The 27,989-nt window shown below is 42.6% G+C and overlaps 1 protein-coding gene across 1 annotated transcript in view; it reads right to left on the bottom strand.

Moving 5' to 3' along the window:
* LOC136855102 (mediator of RNA polymerase II transcription subunit 19-like) overlaps positions 1-23,837 on the bottom strand; it is a 94,048-nt gene extending 70,211 nt beyond the window's left edge. The window contains exon 1 of the mRNA XM_067131935.1: positions 23,566-23,837. Within this exon, the coding sequence (XP_066988036.1) occupies positions 23,566-23,751 (186 nt within the window). The 5' untranslated portion in view covers positions 23,752-23,837. The remainder of the gene's footprint in view (positions 1-23,565) is intronic.
* Positions 23,838-27,989: the final 4,152 nt, after the last annotated feature.

Below are 27,989 nucleotides of genomic sequence, written 5' to 3'. Positions count from 1 at the left end.
ACCTATAAGGTTGAGAGTTCCAGACGATCTGTCAACGGGGACGTGACCACTATGTGCCCAGATCGTAGCCCTCAAGAAGGAAGCAAAGAGACAAAATAACCACCTGACCTACCAAACATCGTGACTAGTAAAAAATTAAGGAAAGGGAAGACTGCCCCACAGTCTACCCACAACCATAAAAACACAACCAAAAAAATTTTAAAACTATTCCTAACCATACATTAAAGGATAGGATGGGTACTGCCTCCTTCTCCCAAGATCGTACCAGCCGAAACGTAAGGTCCCAATGAACAGCAAGACTCATACACTGTTCTTACGTCCTTTAGGTAATGAGGCGAACACAGAATGACTTCTCCAAAAGGTGGCATTCATAAAAATCGTTCAGAGCCATGTTCTTTTGAAAGGCTACTGACGTTGCCACAGCCCGAACCTCATGCGCTTTAACTTTCAAAAGTTCGAAGTCACTCTCCTGACAACTCTTATGCGCTTCCTGAATGGTGGACCTCAAGAAGAAAGCCAGCGCATTCTTTGACATGGGGACGTCAGGTCTTCTCACCGAGCACCATAACCTATCCGCAAGACCTCTCGACTCTTTTGTCTTGTTCAAGTAGAACTTTAGAGCCCGAACAGGGCATAGCAGTCTTTCTGGTTCCTGACCCAGAATACCCGCCAAACCTTTCAATTCAAAGGACTTGGGCCAGGGGTGAGACGGGTTCTCATTCTTGGCAAGAAACGACGGTTGGAGAGAACACACCGCATCGTCTCCTTTAAAACCAACTGACTTAGATATTGCATGAATCTCACTGATTCTCTTTGCAGTAGCGAGAGCAACTAAAAATAAAGTCTTCTTTGTTAAGTCCCTCAAAGAAGCAGCATGAAGGGGTTCAAAAGGGCTTTGCATCAGGAACTTAAGAACCACGTCCAAGTTCCAAGATGGAACCAAAAACTGAGGCACCTTAGTCGTCTCGAACGACCTAATGAGGTCATGGAGGTCCGTATTGTTGGCGATATCTAATCCTCTGTGCCGAAAGACCACCGACAACATACTCTTATACCCTTAATAGTAGAGACTGCCAGCTTCGAACTTCCCTAAGGAAAAGAAGGAAGTCTGCAATCTGGCTCACAGTGGTCGAGGAAGAGGAAATCCCCTCTTACAGTACACCACTGCCGTGAAATACGGCCCACCGATTGGTAAACTGCGATCGAGGATGTTCTCCTGGCTCTCGCGACGCTCTTGCCACCTGCTTGAAAAACCTCTCGCTCTCGCCAGCATTTCGATAGTCTGAACGCAGTCAGACCGAGAGCGGAGAGGTTTTGATGGTATCGTTCGAAGTGGGGCTGTCTGAGTAGATCTGGACGAAGAGGTAACACCCTTGGAAAGTCTACCAGAAGCGACATTACCTCCGAAACCACTCCTTGTAAGGCCAAACGGAGCGATCAGAGTCATCCTCGTATCTTCACGACGACGCTAACTTCCTGACCACTTCTCCCAGGATCTTGAAGGGAGGGAAGCGTAAAGGTCCAGACAGACCAGTCCCAAAGAAGGGCGTCTATTGACACTGCTCCTGGATCCAGGACAGGGGAGCAGTAAAGCGGAAGCCTGTTGTTCTTTGACGTTGCAAACAGGTCCACTAAGGACGACCCCATAAACCCCACAGTTTTTGGCACACCTCCTGGTTCAGAGTCCACTCTGTCGGGAGCAGTTGATGACGACGACTTAGCAGGTCCGCTCTCACGTTCTGAACGCCTGCTACGAACCAGAATCAAGATCGTAACGTTCCTGGAACTCGCCCACAACAGGATCTCTTTCGCAAGAACAAACAGGGAACGAGAATGAGTGCCTCCCTGTTTTTTCAGGTAAGATAGAGCAGTGGTATTGTCGCGTTTACCTGGACTGTGCGATCGGACACTTGATCTTGGAAGAATCGAAGGGCTAGAAAAATCGCCCCTAATTCCTTCATATTGATATGCCAGGCCACCTGTTCCCCTCTCCAGATGCCTGACACTTCTCTCTTGCCCAGTGTTGCTCCCCACCCGACATTGACGTGCCGGAGAACAACACTAGGTCGGGGTTCGGAAGGCTGAGAGACACCCCTCTGAAAGCCTCGAGGATCCAACCACCACCTGAGATGCTCCTTCACACTGGGGGAAAGTTTGAGAGACAACTCGAGATTTTCCTTGTCTTCCCAGTTGTCTTGCAGGAAGAACTGAAGAGGCCTGAGATGTAGTCTCTCCTAGGAAAACAAACTTTTCCAGTGAGGAAATGGTCCCCAGCAGACTCATCCACTCCCCTCACCGAACAGGTTTCTTTCCCTAGGAAGGCCAGGACTTTTCCGTAGCACAGCTGTTGACGCCCGGGACGGAAAAGCCCGAAAAGCCACTGAGTCCATCTGAATCCCCAGATACACGATGGACTGCGTTTGGGTCAGGTGTGACTTTTCGGAAGTTGACCAGCAGGCCGAAGTTCCTTCGTCAGGTTTAAAGTTGCTTGAAGATCCTCCAGACACCTCTCCCCTCGATGACGCTCGAATCAGCCAGTCGCCCAAGTAGAGCGACGACACACGACGCCTGCCAGATGCAGCCACCTTGCTACATTCCGCATGATGACGGTGAAAATCATGGGAGCTGTGGACAGGCCAAAGCAAAGAGCTCTGAATTGATACACCTTTCCCCTCAAGACGAACCTCAGGAACTTCCTTGACTGAGGATGTATCTAATGGCACGTGGAAATACGCGTCCTGAAGGTCGAGGGATACCATCCAATCCCCAGGTCTTAAGGCTCCTAGAACAGACTGCGCCGTCTCCATCTTGAAAGTTTCTTTCGCGACAAAGTTGTTCAGGCTGCTGACATCCAGCACAGGTCTCCAACTTCCCGACTGTTTCGGGACCAGGAACAGCCTGTTGTAGAAGCCCGGGAATTCAGGTCTAAAACCTGTTCTATTGCTCTCTTGACGAGCATTTGCCGCAGCAGGTCGTATAGGATCTCTTGTTTTCCTGGACCGATGACGGAGAGAGGTCCAAGGGCTTAAAGGCTTAAGGGAGGGGAGAAAGGAAAGGGATCTTGTATCCTTTCTCTAAAACTGAAAGGGACCAACTGTCTGCCCCTCTCACTTTCCAGACTTCGGAAAACGCAAGAAGCCTGGCACCCACCGGTATCTGGAGGAGAATCACATCACTTCTTGCCCCTACCTCTAGCAAGGGCTTTACCTCTCGAGAGGTTCTTTCCTCGAGAAGAAGGAAAGGATGATCCCTCGCACAAAGGGCTTCTTCATCTTGGGAGAATGTTGACGGTTTGACGTCGTCTTCATCTTGACTGAGCCAAGAAGGTCCTTGTCTTCTCTTTTAGGCTTGCAATGTCCTTTACCACGAAGCTGGGAAAAGATGATTGGAAAGGGGAGCAAACAACAGTTCTCCTTTCTGTGCCAAGGAGACGGACTTTCAGAGCGAAACCGCAGAATAGAGACCTCTTCTTGAGCACTCCAGACGCAAAGTGCGAGGCCAATTCGTCAGAACCATCTCGGACCGCCTTGTCCATACAAGACAAGACGCTCAAAAGGTCCGACAAGGAGATCGAGTCCTGACTCGAGACTTAAGGTCCAAAGCTCCAAGACACCAGTCAAGGAAGTTGAAAACTTCTAACGTCTTGAAAAGGCCCTTCAAAAGATGGTCCATCTCCGTAAGAGTCCAGGGAATCTTGGCCGTCGACAGATGAGACCTCCTACTCGAATCAACGAGCGAGGCTCACAAAGTCTCCCTTAGATGAGGAAGGAAGACGTAAGCCTAAGTCTTCTCGGTCTCATACCACATCGCCGCTTTTCCCGAGAGTCTTGAAGGGGGAAGGGCGAAAGAAGACTTTCCTTGAGCCTTGCGGGAGTCCATCCACAAATGGACTTTCTTGAAGGCCCGCTTAGTGGAGAGCGATTTAGTCATTTTCAGAAATCCCGGAGCTTTCCTAGACTTAGTAGAAGTCAGTTGAGAAGGAGGGGAGAGAGGAACTGCCGGCAGAAACTTGTCAGGAAACAATTCCTTCAACAGCTTGACGAGGATCTGGTAGTCCGACGACGAGGGACTGATCCTTCAACTCATCTTCAGACTCCGAGACCCTGAGTCTATCTCCAACATCGGGCGGGAAGAGCAGAGAGAAGTTGGAGAGGAAACACGCCGCAGGGACCTCTGCTTGGAAGAGGAACTGGCGTGCAAAGCAGCTGGAGAACCAGGAACCACACGAGAGCCGACCAGCAACGGCAGGTGGAGCGTCTTGAAGGGAGTCAAAAACGTCCATCGGGGCGCCACGTCTGGCAGCATGACGAGCTTCTTGAGCGGCCAGCCTGGGCATGTCACGTCTGGCAGCATGACGGACGTCATAAGCCTGGACGAGCGTCATCAACAAAATGGAGAACATGACGTCTAGAACGAGAAGGGGAGGGAGGGCGTCCTGGGGTGACGTCAAGACGATCCTCCCCAACACCCTCTGGGGACGAGTAGGGTTCCTTCCACGACGAGTGGGCGAAGCAGACGAAGGTGACGAACGAGGAGCAGGAGAAGGAGACCGCCTAGATCTCTTCACTGGAAGTCTAACATCCTTCCGACGAGGACGGGACCTGGACTCTCTCTCTGCAATGAACGAGGAGAGTTGCTGCTGCATGGAGGCAATAAGGGTCCTCGTTGCAGACGCCTCTCTCTGGAGAATCACGGAACCTAGAGGCAGAGGAGGACGAGGGGCGTCCTAATCCTCTTCTCTTGAGGAGGGAGAGCTCTTGGGCGCTCAAAAACGTCTTCTTGGGATGACGTCCGGTACTTCTTTTGCGGGGGGAACGCATCCACAAACTCTGGCGAGGAGCACAGAGTAGGAGAGAGAGGACGTGAAGCGTCCTCCTCCCTAAAGCTTCTCTTAAGAGGGCGAGAGTCTATCTGACGGTTCCAACCCCTGCGTGGGGAGGACGTGTCAGAGACGAGAAGCAGTCCTTCAGGACCCAACACGAGATCGAGCCTGGGCAGCCTGGGAAACGTCTTCAGGACCTGCCGAAGGGACGCCAGACCGGTGGGGTTCCCGTCACCCTCCTTCGGCTTTCGACATGCTCTCTCCTGAGTCCTGGGAGTCCAGCAGAGGTCCAGGCCTAGAGGCATGATGGGGCGGTCTGCGCCCCCTCCACTGCACTGGGGGCACTAGTCACTTCACAACACTTATCTTGGAGAGCTGACACTTTAGATTCTAATGCACGAATCGATTCCATCATAGCGGAAAGCATATTAGTCTCCACTGGCACGATCTCAGGGTAGGAGACAAAACCACAGGGTTAGGATCTAAAGGTACAGGGGAGTTAGGGCTGACATCAACACTTCCGCAAAGAGAAGCACTCCTGGAGGAAGACCTCCTCAGTCGATCACGCCCAACTTCCTCACATATTTATCATACGCTCTCCATTCATTTTCAGACAAAGAAGCACATTCATCACACCTATCATTCAACATGCATATATGCTTCCTACAGTTAGAACAAATAGTGTGAGGGTCAACCGCAGCTTTCGGCAACCTCACCTTACATTCAGACATCACACAGCACGGTAACTAGCAGAGCTAGACCCAGACATAATGATAATCTAAAGCAAAACCCAAAGAAAAGTCAAAAAGCGTATGCCGATCTACCGATCCAAAGTCAAAATACCAAAAGACAATGAGATACTCAGTAATTTAGAAAAAGCAAATCCTATGACGGAGGTGCAGACAACAGTTGTTGACAACACGGCGACAGAGAAAATCTGAATGGAAAATGGGAATGGTTCCTGATACCGCCTCCCAGCGGCGGGAATGGGTACTAACCACCTGACCGGCCACTCGTGTGCCGCGAAATTTGAAATTCTGTCGGACCTTCGGAGAATACAGCTATATATATATCTGACAGGTAAGTTTCATGAACAAAAAATGTTTTTAGATGAGTCACTGAAAACTTGGTAACACAGCAGTTAATAAGTAGCGTGTATATGGAGGGTGAGTGGGGGATTATCCTTCACTCACTTTTCCCTTTACTGCAGTGTTTCAAATAGGATTAAAATATATAAAATGCTCTGGTTTGTAAACTTAGAAAAATATCAGTTACTTATAAAATTTATTTGTTCCCACAGAAATACAATAAAAACCATCATCTCTCATACAGAAGACGTACAGTACTGCCATATAAAAGTTGCGTTGAGAAACACCACAGAATTGCCATGTTCATATTTTTTTCTCTGCAAACAAAGAGCTCCTATAGCCTCCTACAGGTCTGGCAAAATGATTGGCCAGAATAGTAGGACCCAGGGCCCGAATACCCTACAATAGTAAAGGGGTACTCATGTAAAAAAAAAAAAAAAAAAATTTGTACGAGACCATTTTGGAAGGCAGTTTAAAACTGGCTATTACCTAGAAAAGGGTTCAGGACTAAACTCTACCATGTCCTCCCTCCCCCAGGTTATAAGAGAGGTAATAAAGGTGATGCCTCCCAATCACAAAGTGAACTCACCTGTATCTTTGGTGTATTTCAGCATACTGTATATGCTTCTCTCAAACAAGGGGTGAGGATGAAAGGAAATCCAGTCATTTCACATACAAACCTCCAAACTTGCAATAAACTTAAGGTATATACCTGGGCAAGATACTGCTCTTGTCCAAAAAGAGAGAGATCAGCAATCTTCTATATGCATAAAGTGATAGTGAGGCCATAGATAAGAGAAAGTATTAAGCATAAGGTCTCTGTCCTTAACACAAGACAGAGGCTTGATAGATGCCTTGGTAAGGCTCCAAAGTACCAGATACACATCCCACCTGGGGAGGGGGGAGAGGAGCACAATTCCCAAAGAGGACAAGACTGTTTCAAATTTCTCAATAGTATAATAAACTCCACAAAAGTGAAAAGACTTGGCACCTTCAGCTTGAAAATTTGTGACAAGGCTGAAAAATAATCTTTTAACCACAGAGACTTAAAGGCACTTGAAGTATGTGGATAAGGAAGTCTGTGATCTACTTAATAGGTGCTGCAGCCATAGAGATACCCTTTCTATAAAACCAATCATAGAAGGTGGCCCACTTTCCTTGGTACACATTCGCTGAGGAACATCAATGGTAATCCGACATCTCTCTTGCAGTCCTGCCAAAAAAGCCTCTATCTCACAGACAATGCTGGATAACCTCCAAGCATGAAGGTACAAGGAGTGAACTGCCTGATGGTACCTGCAAATGCAAATGCATGGCTGACACTGGAGAGTAGGCCATGTGGTAGCTATCTCACTGCCTTGACCAGATGAAACAGCAGATCAGGATACCACTCAGCTTGCAGCCAAAGCCCCAAATCATAAAATGTCCGGGAGTAACAAACACACAGGTTATCACCCTGGAAAGAAATCTGCATGGTGGAAAAACATACATGTCCTGGCTATATTGGCACAACCAGAGGGCAGAGGACAAAAGGGCTGGGAAGGCTCCCCACCCTTCTGGTTTTCTGAAAAGTAGGCTTCTTCATAGACCCAGACGTGGAGGGCTTCACTAAACCCAAAGGCTTAGCAAAAGCTGCCTAAGAAAATGACATTTTCATGATAAAATAAAGTTTTATATATACTTACCAAGTAATTACATAGCTATGAGCTTCCTACCTACGGCAGCCTAAAAAATTCAAAATTCGCGGTACAGCTAGCATTTGTTCTGGTGTAGGTACATGCCCCGCCCACTTACAAGGACTGGGAGGAACAACTTAGCAGAGAGCTTCAGTTCATTTGCACCCTTATGTCTATGCAAGGGGAGGAGGGAGGGTTCCGATTATGTAATTATTTGGTAAGTATATATAAAACTTTATTTTGGTAAGTATATATAAAACTTTATTTTATCATAAAAATGTCATTTTTATATAAGTAACTTACCAAGTAATTACATAGCTGATTCCACATTGAAAGGAGGTGGGATCCATGGACATATTCTACCCCAAAACATTAATCATGGTAATGACTTTGAAATAGAACAGTTGCTAGCATTGAGACAACGCTCATTGTTTCCTTACCTGGCAAGAGAGCAGCTGCAGGTAGTTACTGTACTGCCTGTGGTCGATGCTCCCCTTGACCTGTAGTGGGCTGTATAGCCCAGAGTCGCCCATATGTAAGTGGGAACTTTGCAGCAAGGGGATTACACCCATGGCTAGCAAAGTTAAAAAAAGATGACCTTGCCCTGTGAGCAGACCAGAATAAACCAACAATGCTGTTACTTACCCTGTAATAAAAACCACCACCCAAGCCACTAAAAACTGGCAGGCACTTCGGGTACTATGTACCCCCAGGCTTCCCATAAACTCAACACTTTATGCCAAGGTGAGGTACAGTAGAGGGACAGAGGGCCCCCCTATGCTTCCTCTCCCAACACCATGCCAGCCATGGATAAAGGTTCCAATGTACTGCAATTTTCAAAAGTAGTCTCCACATTCTGGAGGTGGTGTGCAGCAAAGACTGACTTGCATCTCCAAAAGGTTGAGTGAAGGATACTCAAAGGAGATATATTATGTCTGAAAGCAAGAGAGTTAGCAACAGCCCTGACCTCATAGGCATTCTTTCTTTTTAAAGATCAGCATGATGCCTTCTTTAATCTGGGAGTGAGATTCTGAAATCAAGCTTCTCAAAAAGAATGAAAGAGCATTTGTGGAAAGAGGACGAGAAGGGTGGTTGTTCAAAGGCCCCCTGATCTCTGTCCTTTGAAGGTAATACCTAAGGGGTCTTACAGGGCAGAGAAGCCTCTCCTCTTCTTCTGGTCCGAGGATGTATATTAAATTTTTAATGGTGAACGAACGGGGCCAAGGATTAGAAGGGTCCTCATTCTTGGCAAGGAACCCAAGAATGACGAAGCAAACTGTGTCTCCTTGTGAAAAGCCAACTCTCTTATCAATTGCTTGGAGCTAACTTATACGTTTGGTGGTAACCAAAGCCAAAAGGAAGAGGGTTTTCTTGGTCAGGTTTCTAAGAGAGACAGAGCAAAGCGGTTCGTAGGAGGGACCTGAGAGCCATTTCAAAATGACGTCTAAATTCCAGGAGACAACGTCCAACTTCTGTTGCTTGATAGAATCGAAGGACTTGATTAAGTCACTTAGGTCTCGGTCAGAGGACAGATCTAGACCTCTAAGTTTAAATAATGAACTGAACATAGACCTATACCCCTCGATAGTGGACGTCGAAAGCTTCCTGGAGATCCTTGGGTAGAGCAAGAAGCCGGCCACCTGACTTACAGACGTCTCAGAAAAGATGTTATGGCAGCTGAACCATCTTCTGAATACTGTCCACTAGGACTGGTAGAGCTTGCTAGAAGAAGGTTGTCTGCATCCAGCAATAGCTTCTGCAGCCTGTCTCAAAAACCCCTTCGCTCTGATGAGGCACCTGACAGTCTGAAGCCTGTCAGGGCCAGAGTGGACAACCCTTGGTGTTATCTGAAGAAGCGGGGCTGTCTGAGCAGTGACTGCTTTTGTGGAAGGAGCCTCAGGAAGTCCACTAACAGTTGCAGCAGCAGGTCTGGGAACCATTCATCCCTTGGCCAAAATGGAGCAACTAGGGTTATTGTAACATCTTCCTGGGATGCAAACTTGTTGATCACCTCCCTGATCATACCGAAGGGAGGAAAGGCGTAAACATCAAGACCTGTCCAATCTAGAAGCATGGCATACATCACCCATACAAGAGGATCCAGGACAGGGGAACAGAAGTGAGGAAGACGGTGGTTCCTTGATGTCGCAAACAGGTCTATGACTGGTGTGCCCCACAACCTCCATAGATCATCACAGACTAGAGGACCCAAGGTCCACTCCATTGGAAGTACCTGTTTGAGACAACTCAACTCATCTGCTAAGACATTCACAATCACAAAACGAGTCACAATCGACACCTGGTTCTGTACTACCCAGAGAAGGAGCGCTTTCACTGACTTGTAAATAGAGAAAGAGTGAGTACCTCCCTGCTTTCGTACATACTGTATGAAAGAGCTGTTGTGTTGTCAGCATGGATTGTTGGCGCAAACTAGGGCTGAGAAGGACTGGAGACCCAGGTAAATGGCCTTCAGCGCCCTTGCACTGATGTGGGAGTTTCTCAGATCTTCCGACCACATCCCAGACACTCATGACTCCCGAGGAGAGCCCCCAACCTAGATCTGAGGTGTTGGACTCAAAGTCTAGGTTGGGACTCAATGGAAGAAGAGACTTCACCTCCCGAAGTCTTTCTTTGCACAACCACCATCGATGATCCTGCTTGATCTCCAACGTGATGGGGAAGACGAAGGAGTCTGGCTAGGCCTTCCAGCTCCAGTTCGCTCTTAGAAAGAATTGTAGCGGCCTCATGTGTAACTTGCCCAACCTCACGAACTGTTCCACTGAGGCAAGAGTCCCCAAAAGACTCATCCATTGCACCCCTGATTAAGTCTGGAGAGATAGGAACTTTCGGACTGTTTCAAGGCAGGAGATGACTCTCCTGGGGGACAGAGAAGCCCGAAAAGTCTGTGAATCCAGAATCATCCACTAATAGTGAATCTCCTGTGTTGGAATCATCTGTGATCTCTGGTTGTTGATTAAAATGCCTAACTCCTGTGTCAGGCGAAGAGTTTTCGTTGAGTCCTCCGCACACTTTTCTCTCGACGGAGGTTTAAGAAGCCAGTCATCTAAATAGAGGCATATATTTATGACAAGAAGATGAAGCCATCTGCTGAGAGGAGCGAGAATCCGAGTGGAAATTTGTGGGGCCGTGAACAGGCTGAAGCACAAGGCCAGAAATTGGAGAACCCTGCCCTGAAAGACGAACCGTAGAAACTTTCTGGAGTCCAGATGTATGGGGACATGAAAATAAGCATCCTGCATGTCCAGGGTAACCATCCAGTCCCCCTGATGGATGGACGACATGACTGAGTGATTCGTTTCCATGTGAAAAGGGTATTTTCATAATAACATTAAGTTTCATATATAATTACCAAGTAATTACATAGCTATACTTTCCACTCATGCAGCAGTTAAAAATTTGAAGTTCGCAGTAACAAGTTGTTTATTTATAGTGTAGGTAACTACCTCGCCCTCTATTGGGGAACAATAGGTACAACATTAGCAGCGATCATCACTACTTTTGTGCTTAATGTCCATCAGAGGGGATGAGGGAGGGCTCTGATCTTGTAATACTTGGTAAGTATATATGAAACTTAATTTTATTGTGAAAATACCATTTTCATATATGTAACTTACCAAGTAATTACATAGCTAAATCCCACATTGATAGGTGGTGGGATAAATGGACATGTTCTGTTCCAAGAACAATCAGATAAGAGGATGAATCTGCAACATAAAAAATCTATTAGCATTGATAAAATGCTTGTTGTAACCCTACTTGGTAAGAGAGCCCCAATAGATGATTACTGCCTTGGTCTGTGCTCATCTTGACCTGTAGCGACTTAGTGGAATGGCCGTGATAAGTCCTTACTTTTGGGAGTTAAGGAGACTTCCGAACACCCATAAAGCAAAACAGGAAAACTGCCCTTGCCCTGGGCACAGTACCAAAATACAATAGACAAATAAAAAATAGTTACCAACATCAACAACAAGTACCCCTTAGCTCCCCCACCCCCAAAAAAAACTCGACACCCAAAATTTCAAAGCGAAGGAGGTATGCTTCCTCCCCCAATACTGAGCCAGCCACCGATAACAGACCTAAGGTACTGCAATTTTTATACTGTTTCAATTTCTTTAAGATAGTGTGTGGCAAAAATGGAATTGCATTTCCAGTATGTCGACTGGAGGATAGTCGAGAGCGACATACTGTACCATGCCTAAAGGCATATGAAGTGGCAACAGCTCTAATATCGTGTGCTTCTACCTTAAAGGAAGGTAGGACATTGTTTTCTATTTGAGAGTGTGCCTTGATGATCAGACTTCTAAGCAAAAATGACAGAGCATTCTTAGACAACAGTTTTGAAGGGTTCTTGATGGAACACCAGAGGTTACTGGCAGGGCCTCTGATTCTCTTCGTCCTGTCTAAATAACACCTCAGTACCCTCATTGGGCAAAGGACACTTTCCTCCTCCTCTGGTCCTGGAATGTCCATAAGGTTTTTACTAGAGAATGAGCATGGCCAGGGATTAGACGGGGACTCGTTCTTAGCAAGGAAGCCAAGTACGAAGGTGCATACAGCATCTCCCTTCAAGAAACCAATGCGCTTGTCTATAGCATGCAACTCACTTACTCTTTTGGCGGTTGCCAAGGCAACGAGAAAAAGAGTCTTAGTTAATTCTTGAATGAAATGGTACGGAGAGGTTCGTAAGCAGGACCCGTTAACTATTTAAGTACAACATCCAGGTTCCATGACACGCAGTTGTCCTTCACCTGTTTATAAGTCTCAAAAGACTTACTCAGATCCATTAGGTCTTTATTGGAGGCCAAGTCTACACCTCCATGCTTGAAATCTGATCGCATCATAGCTCTATAGCCCTTTATAGTCGATGGAGAGAGTCCTTCGGAAGTCCTGAGAAAGAGAAGAAAGTCCACTTTTTGGCTTAAAGAGGTTTTAGCAGATGAGATGTTACTGCTGCTGCACCACCTGTGGACGATAACCCACTTGGCCAGGTAGACTCGGCTGATAGACTTACGTCTACATCTAGAAATAGCTTCCGCAGCTTGCTTTGAAAAGCCCTTTGCTCTGTCGAGTCTCCGGATAGTCTGAAGCCTGTCAGAGCTAGAACGGATAGCCCTTGATGGGACTTCCAAAGATGAGGCCGTTTGAGAAGATGTGGACTTTGAGGCAGTAACCTTGGGAAGTCCACAAGAAGCTTGAGAAGGTCCAGGAACCATTCTTTGAGAGGACAAAAGGGTGCTATCAGGGTCATCGATATGTTTCTGTGACTCTTCAATTTGTTGAGAGCAACCCTCACCATGTTGAATGGCTGAAAGGCATAGAGGTCCAGGTTCAACCAGTCTATCAGTATTGCGTCTGTCGCCCATCCTTGAGGATCCAGGACTGGCAAACAAAATAGAGTAAGACAGTAATTCTTCGGTGTGGCGAACAGGTCCACTGTTGGCCTGCCCCACAACTTCCAGAGGCTGTCGCAGACACTGGAGTGCAGGATCCACTCTGTCGGAAGGACCTGACCCCATCAACTTAATACGTCTGCCAAGACATTCATCTTTCTGTGGATGAACCTAATGATAAGTCTGACCTGATTCTGGTCTGCTCACATCAGCAGCTCCTTCGCTGTCTGAAAAAGGGAGAACGAGTGGATTCCACCCTGATTCTTGGTATATGAGAGAGCCGTGGTGTTGTCGGAATGTACCACCATGGTTCTGTTTGCAACTGCTTTCACAATATGCTTCAGGCCTAGGTGAATGGCAGGTAACTCCTTGGCATTTATATGCAGCTTCCTTTAATGCAGAGACCAAATGCTGGAAGCTTTCCGAGTGTCCAGAAGAGCTCCCCACCCCTGGTCTGAGGCTTCTGCACAGAAGGAGAGGTTGGGGCTCGGAAGTAGTAGAGACTTTCCCTCAGAAAACCTCTCCCTGGACATCCACCACCAGAGATCCTCCTTTATCTCGTTCATAACTGGGAACGTCACTGTGTCCAGTTGCTGTATTCTGTTCCAGCTTGTGCGTAGAAAGAACTGAAGGGGCCTCAATGAAGTCTTCCTAGCTTCACAAACTGTTCTATGGATGAGAGGGTTCGCAGCAGACTCATCCATCGATTCGCTGAGCAAACTGGAAGTGAAAGAAGGTCCTGTACTGACTGAAGGCAGGACTCTATCCTCTTTGGGAGGGAAAAGCCCGAAAACTCAGAATTGATCCTCATCCCCAAATAGAGAATCTCCTGAGTTAGGGCTAGTTGGGACTTCTCTTGATTTATTAAAAGTCCTAGTTCCTCTGTAAGAAGGAGGTTAGTCTGCAGATCCTTTGTGCACTGTTCCTGAGACTGGAAGAGGACGAGCCAGTCATCTAGGTATAGGCTTGTGTTGATACCTAGGAGGTGAAGCCATTTCGTGAGGGGTGACAGGACTCGTGTGAATACCTGTGGGGCAGTGGAGAGACCAAAACAAATGGCCCAAAACTGGAAGACTTTACCCCAAAGACAAATCTCATGTATTTCCTGGACTCAGGATGTATTAGAACGAGGAAATAACGTGTCCTGCATGTCGAGTGTTATCATCCAGTCGCCCTCTTGGATGGAGGATAACACTGACTGATTTGTCTCCACTTTGAACTTTTCTGTATGAAGAAGTTCAAAGCACTGATGTCGAGGACAGGTCTCCATCCCCCACCCCCGATGACTTGGAGACCAAGAACAAGCGGTTGTAAAATCCTCTTGAAGTCCGATCCTCCACTACCTCTGTGGTCTTCTTCCTTAGGAGGGAAGACACTTCCTCCGAGAGAGCGCTACAAACTTCTCAGAGCCCTCAGAGTATGCTGGCAATGCAATCAGCGAATTCACAAGAGGAGGGTACTCTATGAACAGAAATGAGTAACCCTCCTTGAGAACTTTGATTGCCCAAGGCTCTGCACCTCTTGCACTCCACTTCTGCCAGAAGAGGAAGAGTCTGGCTTCCACGGGCGCACGAAGGATAGAGGAGTCACTTTTTGGAAGAGGTTTTGAATGAAGTCCTCTTGATGGACTTAGCGGAGAAATGCACCCTGGAGCAGGGTCTCGAGAAAAGCTGTCTGCCTCCATGAAAAGGATGCTGTTGCAGAGGGGAGACAGATTTGGCATTAAGTTCCTTGGGGCGCTTTGAAGATTGTGCAAGGTCTCGGGTTGATTTTTTCTGCAAATCAGTGGCAATCTTCTTCACTGCTGATTGAGGGAACAAATACTGCTTATCCAAGGGAGAATATAAAAGTGCAGACTTCTGAACCGATGTCACTCCTCTCATGGTGAAGGAGCACCACAACTTCCTTTTCTTCAAAACTACCGTGGCAAAAAGACCCGCAACTTCGAAGGAGCCATCCCTCACTGCCTTATCCGCACAGGATAAAATGCCCAGCCAATCCACAGCCAAGTCAGGCGCTAAAACGTTGTGATCTATTTTCCTGGTGAGAGCTCCTATCGACCAGTCCAGAAAGCTGAAGACTTCAAGTAATTTAGACAAGTCCTTCACAAGGTGATCAAACTCCGAAGAAGCAAAGAAAACTTTAGCCGAAGAAAAAGCCGAGTGACGAGCCAAGTCTATCAAACCTGGGAAGTCACCCTGGGAAGAGGCAGCACCTCCCAAGAAAGGAGCTGCTCCAGTCAAATAAGAGAGATATCTCCTGGCCGTCAATCTAGCAGGAGGAAAGGCAAAAGCGGCCTTCCCTTGTTCCCTCTCAACGGACAACCAATCTTCTACCTCTCTAAGCGCTCTTTCTCGCAGACGGAGAGAGAACCATCTGAGGTAGGCGCAAACTAGAATTTGCTGGGTTTCTCATAAGGAATGTGGAAGCAGAAGACAATGGAGCTGCTGGTTGGAAGTGAGAGGGGAAGGTTGCCACAAAATATCTCACCAGGGAAGCATAAGCCGTAGGAGGAGGGTCTGGTACTACTTCCTCCTCTGAAGGAACAGGAGATAAAGTAAGGTCTTGAGAAGGCCCAAAACATCTTCCAACTGCTTCTTGATATGCGCGAAAGAAGGATCTTCAGGGACGCGAGCAGGAGACAATGACGTAAGTGTGCGTTTAGTGGAAGTCGGGTGGACAGTTGGTGCCGGGCACTCGCTTGGCACCGAGAGCCTTGTAGGAGCTGAGCTGGCTCAAGGTGGACGCTCGGGGGAGCGAGGCGAGCGCTCTGGAGTCCGAGACAAGCGCTTGACGATTGGGAGGCAGTCTGGCAAACACTCTGGATGCTCACATGGGCGCCCGGAAGAAGAAGAGCGTTTCTTAGAAGAACGCTTCAGAGCTGAGTGGTGAAGTTTGGTATGTGAACGCTCGGAAGAAGGGCGAACAGGGCTGCGCCACGCACTGCAACCTGGTTGCGGACTAGCGGAATGGTCTTTAGCACGCTTCGGAGAAAAGGGAGAGGCGTCTCTATCATGACATCTCTTCAAGGGAAGAAATTCAGCTGGGAAGCGCCAAAAACACCTCTTACTAGCACTAGAGTCACTATCGGAGTCAGATGATAACTGGTGGGCGCTCACTGTGACGTCTTTCCAACAGTTGTCAGAATTATGAAGCACTGAGTCAGATGAGGGGGTGACTGCCTGTGGGCAAACCCTGCTAACCTGCTTTGGACCTCCAGTATGTCTGCTCCCAGGTTCAAGGGAGTGTGACAGTGACCTTCATCTGGGAGCGTCAGCAGGACAGACAGCCACTTCCTCCACTGGCACTGACACTTATTTATTAACCCTTTAACGCCGAAGCCCTATTTACAAAAACGTCTCCCGTATGCCGGCGGCGTTCGGTGAGTTAGCGCCGAAGCGGAAAAAAGTTTTTTAAAAAAATCACAGCACGCTTAGTTTTTAAGATTAAGAGTTAATTTTTGGCTCATTTTTTTTGTCATTGCCTGAAGTTTAGTATGCAACCATCAGAAATGAAAAAAAATATCATTATCATATATAAATATTGGAATATATGACAGCAAAAAAAAAAAAAAACTCGTATATAATTGTATACAAATCGCTGTAAGCAAAACGGTTAAAGCTAATGAGTTAATTTTTTTAGTTGTATTGTACACTAAATTGCGATGATTTTGGTATATAACAAATTTTAAAACGATCAAAGCAACACAGAGAAAATATTATCACAAAATGATGCATGAATTCGTAACGCTGCTGGACGTAAAAAAATGTTTTTTTCAAAAATTCACCATAAATCGAAATATTGTGCTAGAGACTTCCCGTTTGTTGAAAAATGAAGCTAATTGATTGAATATTACTAGACTGTAAGTGTTTTAGCTTACAATTGCAGTTTTCGACAATTTCGGTCGAGTTAAAGTTGACCGAAAGTCAAATTTTTCTATTTATTGTGATTTATATGGAAATATTTCAAAACTGATAAAGCTACAACCATGAGTTATTTTTTGTTGTATTGTACATGAAATTGCGCACATTTTTATATATAAAACTTTATGTAACGACTAATTTAAAGCGGTGCAAATATTACGACAACGTGACGAAAGAATTTCTGAGATGTTGGCTGAGTTACGCGCAGACGTAAGGAAAATGTTTTTAAAAAATTCACCATAAATCGAAATATTGTGCTAGAGACTTCCAATTTATTGCAAAATGAAGTTAAACGATTGAATATTACTAGAATGTAAGAGTTTTAGCTTACAATTGCGTTTTTTTACCATTTCGGTCGAGTTAAAGTTGACCGAGGGTTGAAATTTTGGCAGTTATCGTGATTTATGTGAAAATATTTCAAAACAGATAAAAGCTACAACCATGAGCTATTTTCTGTTGTATTCTACATGAAATTGCGCACATTTTCATATATAAAAGTTTATGTAACGACTAATGTAAAACGATGCAAACATTACGACAACATGACGAAAGAATTTCTGAGATGTTCGGCTGAGTTACCGCGCGCAGACGTAAGGAAAAATTTTTTTATCAGAAATTCACCATAAATCGAAATATTGTGCTAGAGACTTCCAGTTTGTTGCAAAATGAAGGTACATGATTGAATATTACTAGAATGTAAGAGTTTTAGCTTATAATTGCGTTTTTTTTACCATTTCGGTCGAGTTAAAGTTGACCGAAGCTTGAAATTTTGGCAGTTATCATGATTTATATGAAAATATTTCAAAACTGATAAAAGCTACAAACATGAGTTATTTTCTGTTGTATTCTACATGAAATTGCGCACATTTCCATATATAAAACTTTATGTAACGACTAATATAAAACAATGCAAACATTACAACAACGTGACGAAAGAATTTCTGGCGCGGACGTACGGAAAAAGTTTTTTCAAAAATTCACCATAAATCGAAATATTGTGCTAGAGACTTCCAATTGGTTGTAAAATGAAGGTAAATGATTGAATATTACTAGATCGTAAGAGTTTTAGCTTAAAATTGCGTTTTTTTACCATTTCGGTCGAGTCAAAGTTGACCGAAGGTTGAAATTTTGGTAGTTATCGTGGTTTATACGAATATATTTCCAAACTGATAAAAGCTACAACCATGGGTTGTATTTTGCTGTATTGTACATGAAATTGCACACATTTTCATATATAAAACTTTATGTAACGGCTAATATAGAACAGTGCAAAAATTACGACAAAATGACGAAAGAATTTATGAAATTTTCGGCTGAGTTACCGCCCTTGCGTAAGAAAAAAGTTTTTTTCAAAAATTCACCATAAATCGAAATATTGTGCTAGAGACTTCCAATTTGTTGCAAAATGAAGGTACATGATTGAATATTACTAGAATGTAAAAGTTTTAGCTTACAATTGCGTTTTTCGACCATTTCGGTCGAGTCAAAGTTGACTGAAGGTTGAAATTTTTTGTAGTCGACGTACGGTACGTCTACTCGGCACCCAACAGACAATTTTAGTCGACGTATGATACATCCAATAGGCGTTTAAGGGTTAATATCATTAAAATGTTTAACCAGACTACTGAGCTGACTATCAGCTCTCACAGGGCTGGCCCAAAGGATTAGGATGAAATACCAGGTCTAGGCCCTAGGCCTAGAACTAGGACCAAATCGGTCATTCACGTGATAATTAATAAATGAAAATGAAGTTTAAAAGAAAAAACTGTATAATGAACATGCTTTTGCACTGAAACACATGTATACGATAAGTACATTTGCACGTTTCCATACATACAAAAAATTAAAGATTAAAAATAGAATAAAATTTCAAAAAAATTAAAAATTAAAACTCAGAATAAGTTACAATTTTTTTTTTTCATTAAGTGCCCTACGGGCTTCTGTATTTTCATTATTTACTTGGTTTTATATTTTGTCCATTGAGATACACTTCATGATGTTAAAATTGGGATGACTGAAAAAGTATAAGATACCAACAAAATTTCCCCCATTGATTTATTTCCAAACGTTGATACTCGCTGTTGATTATATTTTAGACAGCCACACAACACGTTTGACTGTTATCAACACTTTGCAATCTGGGCATTCGGGAGGAGGGCCATATGGACTGTTCATCAAGTGTCCATGTGTCAAACGAGTATGGTCTATTCGGAGACGCGTCAGAATTACTTGTGTACATCTCTCTCTCTCTCTGACATGATGAGCTCCATTTTCCAACACTGGGTTTTATCTGTTTCAATTTATTGTTTATAGATTCCTCGTTCCATATATTTTGCCATTTATTTACAATGATTGTTTTTATATCTCTTATGTTATCACTAATTGGGATTTTTACACTTGCTCTTGCCATGTAGACTGTTCTTTAGCTGCTTTATCAGCTTTTTCATTTCCTTTAGTCCCTACATGGGCAGGGATCCAACATATTTCAATATTTTTTCCATTATTATACAATTTGTGGAGTTCATGTTTAACTTCCTGAAAGGCTTCTATAGAGCTTCTTGAGTCGCTGAAAATCACAAAATTACTGAATGATATTTGCTTTATAATTTTGACGGCTACTGCAATTGCACACAACTCTGCTGTGAAGACTGAGGCATTATTAAGCAAAGATAACTGATATGACTTGTTCTGGGATACAGCTGCATATCCTACTCCATGTTGTGATTTTAGACCCATCTGTATAAATTGCATAATATGAACGTTTTTGTCTTATATGATCTGTGGTTTTTTTTTGTCTATGGTGTTCTGGGGTATATGAGGAACTTTTTGATCAATATTTCAACTGTGCGCAAGTCCTTATTTTATTCATGGTCCAATGGGGTGGTAACTTCACTGTTGAAGGTACTTGTATATCTATGTTCAGTGACTAAAACAATCTATTAGCTCTAATTGGGAAAGGAGGTGGATGACTGTTTATAAATATATCCCTTAGGTCAAATAGATTTTTTGTTGGTTAATCACTTGTCTTGATTCTTAATGCACTTTTCACTGTTATGAACTCTCTATGGAGGAACAGTGGCAGTTCGCTACATTTGACTTGTACTGAGGAGACTGGTGAGGATCTAAATGCTCCTGTGCATATTCTTAGTCCTTCATTGTGAACTGGTTCTAATATTTTCAGAGCTGCTTCTGACGCTGAACCATATATTTCACTTCCGTAGTCAATGATTGGTAACACTGTTGCTTTATAGAGTATGGTAAGAGTATGTCTATCAGCTCCTCAACTTGTGTGTGATAGTTTTTCAATTAGATTTAGTGCCCTTTTGCATTTTGATTTTATGTAAGTTATATGGGCTTTCCAATTCAGGTGTGCATCAAACATTAAACTAAAAATTTTGCAGTTTGGCTTAATGGTATATTATGGTTTCTGATTTTCAATTCTATTTCTTCACCTTTTTTCCAATTTTTATTTTTATACAACATGACAGCTTGAGTTTTTTCTATGGAAAATCTAAAGCCTACAGATGAGTTTCATTCATCTGTTTTATTATGGTTTTATTAATCATTCGTTCTGCATGCTTAACCCTTTAACGCCGACTGGACGTATTTTACGTCAACAAAAATTGTCTGCCGGGTGCCGAGTGGACGTAAAATACGTCGACTAGAAAAAGTTTTTTTAAATATTCACGGAAAAATACTTATAGACCTAGCTTGCGAAAAATTTTAAATCAAGCGTTTTGAGGGATGCTGGGAGTTCACGGATCACGCTGTTGTTTTGTTTAAAAGCGTGATCCTGCTGCGCATGCGCGAAAAGTTTTATATATGAAAATGTGCAAAATTTCATGTAGAATACAACAAAAAATAACTCATAGTTGTAGCATTTATAAGTTTTCAAATATTTTTATATAAATCATGATAAGTGCCAAAATTTCAACCTTCGGTCAACTTTGACTCGACCGAAATGGTTGAAAAACGCAACTGTAAGCTAAAACGCTTTCATTCAAGTAATATTCAATCATTTACCTTCATTTTGCAACAAATTGGAAGTCTCTAGCACAATATTTCGATTTACGGTGAATTTTTGAAAAAAACTTTTTCCTTACGTCCGCACGAGCTAACTTGGCCGAAAATCTCAGAAATTCTTTAGCCACTTTGTCGTAATTTTTGCACAGTTTTATACTAGCCATTACATAAAGTTTTATATATGAAAATGTGCACAATTTCACGTAGAATACAACAAAAAAATAACTCATGGTTGTAGCTTTTATCAGTTTTGAAATATTTTCATATAAATCACAATAAGTACCAAAATTTCAACCTTCAGTCAACTTTGACTCGACCGAAATGGTAAAAAAATGCAATTGTAAGCTAAAACTCTTACATTCTAGTTATATTCAATCATTTACCTTCATTCTGCAACAAATTGGAAGTCTCTAGCACAATATTTCGATTTTTGGTGAATTTTTGAAAAAACTTTTTCCTTACGTCCGTGCGCGCTAACTCGGCCGAAAATCTCAGAAATTCTTTAGTCACTTTGTAGTAATGTTTGCACCATTTTATATTAGCCGTTACATAAAGTTTTATGTATGAAAATGTGTGCAATTTCATGTAGAATACAACGAAAAATAACTCATGGTTGTAGCTTTTATGAGTTTTGAAATATTTTCATATAAATCACGATAAGTGCCAAAATTTAAACTTACGGTCAACTTTGACTCAACCGAAATGGTAGAAAAATGCAATTGTTTTGTTCAACAGCCGTTTCCAGCCTACGCCTGAAAGTAATCCCTAATGTAAAGGACCGAGGGTTTGTATATTGTGTCGAAAAAAGCAGTCAGGCAGAGAGCGATGAAGACAACATCCACATGCTACGATGGCCGAAAGCAAATTGGAATGTTTACATCTGGGTAGGCGGTACTCCTGCCTCCCGGACAGTAGTTAACTCCCTAACCACCTTGTTTGAAGTTCAACAGCTGTTTCCAGCCTACGCCTGAAAGTAATCCCTAATGTAAAGGACCGAGGGTTTGTATATTGTCAGAACAAACACCATTAACGGAGCTGTAAGATCAAATCCGTCGTAAGTTGGTGTACCCACAAGTCAGAGATGCACTGTAATTGTTATATGCAGGGAGCTGTGGAACTTGAAGAATTTGACTTCTGCACCAGCAACAATGGTAAAAGTTGAATGAGACATGAGGTAAGCAGACACACCAGTAAACTGTTTATGTAACTGGCGAGATCACAATAGCCTATTACCTCTTCCTAATTTAGCCCTTCGTTGGCTGAGTCGGTTGAGCTTCAGACTGTCACTCGATGGGCCGGAGTTCAATTCCCCCGGCCAGCTGATGAAGAGTTAGAGGAATTTATTTCTGGTGATAGAAATTCATTTCTTGCTATAATGTGGTTTGGATTCCACAATAAGCTGTAGGTCCCGTTGCTAAGTAACCAATTGGTTCTTAGCCACGTAAAATAAGTCTAATCCTTCAGGCCAGCCCTAGGAGAGCTGTTAATCAGCTCAGTGGTCTGGTAAAACTAAGGCATACTTACTTACATTAGCCAACGCTACCATTTCAATGTAGGCCTAATATCATACTCAATGGGAAAAGGTCAGTAATTCAATGAAAGAACTCCACATTGAGATGTTTATTAGTAGATTCTTTTGGTTGACCAAAACAGAAAAGGGTGTATATGATGCAGTTACAGATGAGATAACTTGAAAAATGTAATGAAATAAGAGAAATTTGAAAAATGTACTAACATGAAAAATTTTGAAAAATGTACTGAAATAACATGAAAAATTTACTGTCTTTTTTATGGCTTTATGCCATAAAAAAAATTATGTACTATACATGGGTTGCCATGTATAGTACCAGGCCCTCAGTGACTAAAGTGAAAACATAACCTAAGGACAGTAAATTCCTCCCATTATTTCTGTACTACATCATATACACCCTTTTTATATTGTTCGGTCAAAAAATTTAACTGATAAACAATATCCACATGGGGCTCTTTCTTAGAATTACCACAATGTATTCAGCCTAATCATCTTCATTGCCAATGACCACTAGCGCCATTGGGTAGTATGCAGATGGAGGGGTCAAGATTTACTTTGGAAGGGGGGGGGAGTCCAGGGGGAGAGAATCTTGCCACGGCCAGGTAAGGGTATGGTGTCTGAGGTTAGGTTAGGTGAAGGTAGGTCTGAAATGCCTGCTAGATTAACAGGCCAGCCACGTAACCGTTCCATCTACATTGGCTCCACACCATTTAATTCTGTACTGATGAGAAACTAGGCCTAAACCATCATAGGTTCAATGTAGGCCTAGCAGACATGAACAAAAAAAATTTGCTCCTAAGCCTAGAAGCCAAGCTAAGGCTATGGTAGCCTATTAGGCCTACCCTAAAATACTCTTGACACTCCTGGGCTGGATCAAGCCCTTACTAAATTCTTAATTTACATTCGGCGTCCAACCTAGGCCTACTCTGACCAATGCCAGCTCGGCCTGCCTCGAACTTAGGCCTAGTGGATACGGTGGTTCGCATGAGCCATATTATAATAATGAAAGTAGGCTAAGAGCATTGAGAATTTTAATGAAGGCTTAATTATTCTTTGTATAGGCTATGTAACTAAAAAGTGAAATGACGAACCTTCATCAAGTAAAATGGACCAGAGTGCACAACCGCAGGATGCTTCCCAGCAGAGATCGTCATCTTCAGAGTGCCAGTGGAGTCATTCCTGGTCAACATGGGGTTGGCCATGGGGGACCTCGACCCCCGAGGAGAAGATTTGGGCGAGAAAGAGGCAGCATCAACTTTCCGGGTTAAGTCATTCATCGCAGTTCACCATCACCAGAGGAGATATCTCAGAAACAACATTGACACAAGAGAGTCAATCGGTAACTGAAGGGAAACGGTGGCGTTCTGTGCCGATCGAGTCATTCAGTTCGGTGGAAATTCGATACAATTTTGCTTAATCAATCAAGGTTCTTCTTTTATTTATTATTAATACAGTTTTTATTATTAATCCTTAGCTTTTATTATAGTTACGGTAAACTATTCGACAAAAAACCACTTGTTTTAAGCGATTTTTTTCACATTAACTTCATCAGAAACCAGGAAAATTGGAAGAGTAAACACACGAACGTTTCGTACGAAGTTCTTGTGTTTTTGTGGCTTGCGTCAAAAATTGGTCATGAACGGTTGGCTCTTTCCATTAGAATGTTGCTTTTGTTGTTCTTATTTATAAACAAGTTCATGTTTATTATTAATGACAAGACAGACGATATATCACACATTTTCAGTGCGGCGGAAATTCGATACAATTTTGTTTAAACTGTGACAACTCTCCCTTAAATTATTTATAATAAAAGTTTCATTATTAACGAAAAGATTTTTTACAGTTACGGTAAATTATTCAAGATAAAGTCACTCATTATCAGCTCTTATTTTTCGTATTAACTTCATCAGAAACCTTACAAACTGGAAGGGTAAACACACTAAAGTCTCGTACGAAGTTCTTGCGTTTGTTTGGCTTGCGTCAAAAATTGCTGTCATGATCTGTTGACTCTGCCCATTAGAAGGTTGCTCTCGCTTTTCTTAATTACATAATTAACTTTCCGCTTATTGTTAAAGTCACGAAAGACTTTATTTCATGCATTTCACCACTATTTACAAAACAGCCAAGACTATCTTCCATATCCGTAATATCGATGGCAGAGGTATTTCACATTTTACATTCGAAGAACTTGGTTCAGATAACTTGAAACCATCTGTAGCTGACACTAGGATATGCTTAGGTCGACTCCATTCGTTTGGCGGTAATATACATTTGGCATCAAGTCTTTGATAAGCAGTTAGTTGAGTTCAGACACTGCAGAGTAATTCTGTACCGATCGATAGGTGCTAAACCCTTTATTATTATTGCCGCCGTATTTAGTATATCCTATAGCTTCTTAAGTTGTATCTTAGGTAGACTGTGATAGACAGAGCTGCAGTAATGAAATTTATTAACGACATAATTAATCACACTTTTTTAAAAGAACGCTTGTAAGGATATCTTTTAATAAAGGCAATATTTCTAAGATAGTGTCCAGTAACCCTTCCAACATTATGGTGCACTTGAGACAAAATATGGCTCGTCAGCACATCTAAGTTATGGACTTATCAGTGATTAGGAATATAGATCACTATTCATACTCAGCAGAAAGTCACCAAGGCATCTAAAGTTGTTCTTCTTCCCCACCAACATAAATTCAGTTTTATTCTCTTTTAGTTTTAGTTGTTTAAATATCGTAACACTAGTAAAAAAAATTGTTTCTTATTTGTACCTCAATTTCCATTATGGAGAGAAAATTGGTTTTCATCTCCAAATAATTTTTAGCTTTACTCCAAATATCTCTGAAGTACATTTGCTAAGAGAACCGGAACTAACACACTTCCTTGGGGTACTCCTTCTCTCGGTATTTCATAAGATGAATATGAGTTCCTGATCTGTATAGAATACTCTGTCATGCATTTAGTCTACTGAATATTCAAAACCTTCATCGACAATTCTAATGAATCGTAAATCATTTAGAAGTAGTTCATGAACAACTATATCATAAGCCGCACTGAGTTCAAGCAATACCAGTATACACATTTGCCCTCATCCATCTTTTCAACAGATCATTTATAACAGACTGTGCAGAAGTCTCGGTAAAATGCAATTGCCCGTAAACTGACTGACAGTCTAGTAAAGCATTTAGCCTTTCCGGCTGAATAATCAAATGTTCAATGATCACATATTCTGACATTTTGGACATGAATGATAAATTCAAAAGAGGCATTCAGAGCTTTCATCACCATGTCAGTAAGGCATGAAAATTTTTCCACTCCACTGAATTCAGTTGCTGGCATTGGGATTTTAAGATGAGAACAAAATGTCCAGTTCCTCCCGCCAACCAACCCTTTCTCGGCATTTGAAGGAAATTTTGAGTAAGGGGGATAATGTCACATATCTTAGTAGTATCAAAGTCATTTAACAAAGTTTCAGCAAAAGATAATATTTTAGAAGTCTCTCATTTACGATGTTTTATTACCAACTGGCCTGATATTTACAAAGGCCCCGCTTTTACATTACCCTCTTTATTTCCGCATCCAACGCTTTCCAATTTCTCGAATTCTCTTTATGTTCAGTATTTTTTGTTAGTCTCACGCAGATCATACACAATACACAACCTCATTTGAACGATAAACATATATATAAAGGATTGCCAGGATTCCTTCAAAAGATGCACACACCTTTGACAATATAAAGAGATCAGTAGTACGGTGTCATCTAGAGCAAAATGACTAAGTTGAACTTTCGTTCGAGAGCAGTATTACAAGTGCTATAATGTCTTACATGATTACACAACAGAAATTCCATTGACAAAACTCTTTGCATGCTTGGAAATCCCTTATGAGCCTTAAAGTACCATATCATCATATCTGTGCCTCAAACACAAATATTTGCTACTTTCATACTTTCTTTATTCTTTTATTGAGTCTGATATCGTCTTTCTTGGCAACAAACTGTAATATAGCTTGCAAATTTGAGGGTAATTCGTCTTCAGTCTGAATGGCTTATTATACATCGTATTTGCGCATCACTATGTCATTGTGTCTTATGATAACCATCACTGAAGTGACTAAACTATCACGTGCATCGTGTTACGCTCAAGAACAAATGTCAACAAGTTCCAACAGTATTTCAGCAACCTTAACTCTTTAGTTTGCCCCAATTCTGTTTTGCCGACTGTGTTTAGCTTAGCTTTACAGAGTTGTGGAAATTTATAAAAAAAAAAAAAAATCAGTACTAACGTTTCTGAGCAATGGTATTATGTTCAAGTATTAAAAATGTATTTTGTGACTAGATCAATGAGATTGAAGTCCTTGAAAAGAACAAGCAGACTAAGAGACTAGATTTTTCAAGTACATTGTTCCTTATCACTTTTGAATAAATGTCAAGACCTTGATCTGTCGATAAGATGTTAACAAGTGTGTTGTTTTCAGTTTTTTAAGATCTGAAGTTAGGCCTATGGAAAAGCAGTGCGTACTGTTAGCTTCACGAATTATGGTACACATCACTGGTAGCTTTACAGACATTTGGCAACTCGTAAATATCGTTACTTAAGTAACTTTACTTTTTCATTTGACAAACTTTATTTTTGTTATGAGCATACGTGTTTAATGACTTTGTTTCACTTAGTGTTGTCAACTTGACGCCTCCACATTTGACAACCACTGTGACTACCTGTGTGAGGGCGACAAATCGCCTCTCCTTTCTTGTGTTTCTCCCTTTAGATGTACATTAATCACGTCATGTATATTACCTGTCTTTATTTCAAATTCTTTATGTACCTCAACTTATGCATCGTTGTACGGCCTTTCTGCCGATATGTATATCTACCTTTTATATGCCATGTAACGAATATTGTACGTATTTTTATGCTTGTCAGAGGACACAAATTCTGTGTGGACGCAGCGGGGGCCTCGGGTCGCCCGCTACCTTTCCGTCCGCTTTTTGTTTTATAAACACCTGTCGAGAATAATAACGATCCAAAATCACTTTCATGTATCATAATAAAGTTTTCATTAACCTACCCATCTCACAGACTCATCATCAACATAGAGTTACGGGCTGCTCTAGGAGCAAGAGCCCGTGCTGGCACAAGGCCAGCTAAATCTAAAACAACAACATAATAAAGATTACGGGCTGCTATAGGAGCAAGAGCCCGTGCTGGCACAACGCCAGCTAAATCTGAAACAACAACATAATAAAGAATCAGTCTTTCTTTTGACATTTCTCTTGAACCTCACACCTGCTGCACTGTGGAGTTGCCATGTGTATCGTTGCTTGCTGTGATATGTACCGAAATTCATGAAGCCAACTGTACCATAATTCACGAGAAGAGGTCCACCTTTGATTTAGCAATAATTAACAGGCTTCATGTTACGAGGATGGGTAGCTTCCCAGCAAAACTTCATGATCTAAACTACATTCATTCTAGAGTTGTAATCAAAGTATAGATTATAAATATAGGCGCATAATG

Source organism: Macrobrachium rosenbergii, chromosome 3, assembly GCF_040412425.1.
Source record: "Macrobrachium rosenbergii isolate ZJJX-2024 chromosome 3, ASM4041242v1, whole genome shotgun sequence".
Taxonomy (NCBI): Eukaryota; Metazoa; Arthropoda; class Malacostraca; order Decapoda; family Palaemonidae; genus Macrobrachium; species Macrobrachium rosenbergii.
This window is presented reverse-complemented; position numbering and strand designations above follow the sequence as displayed.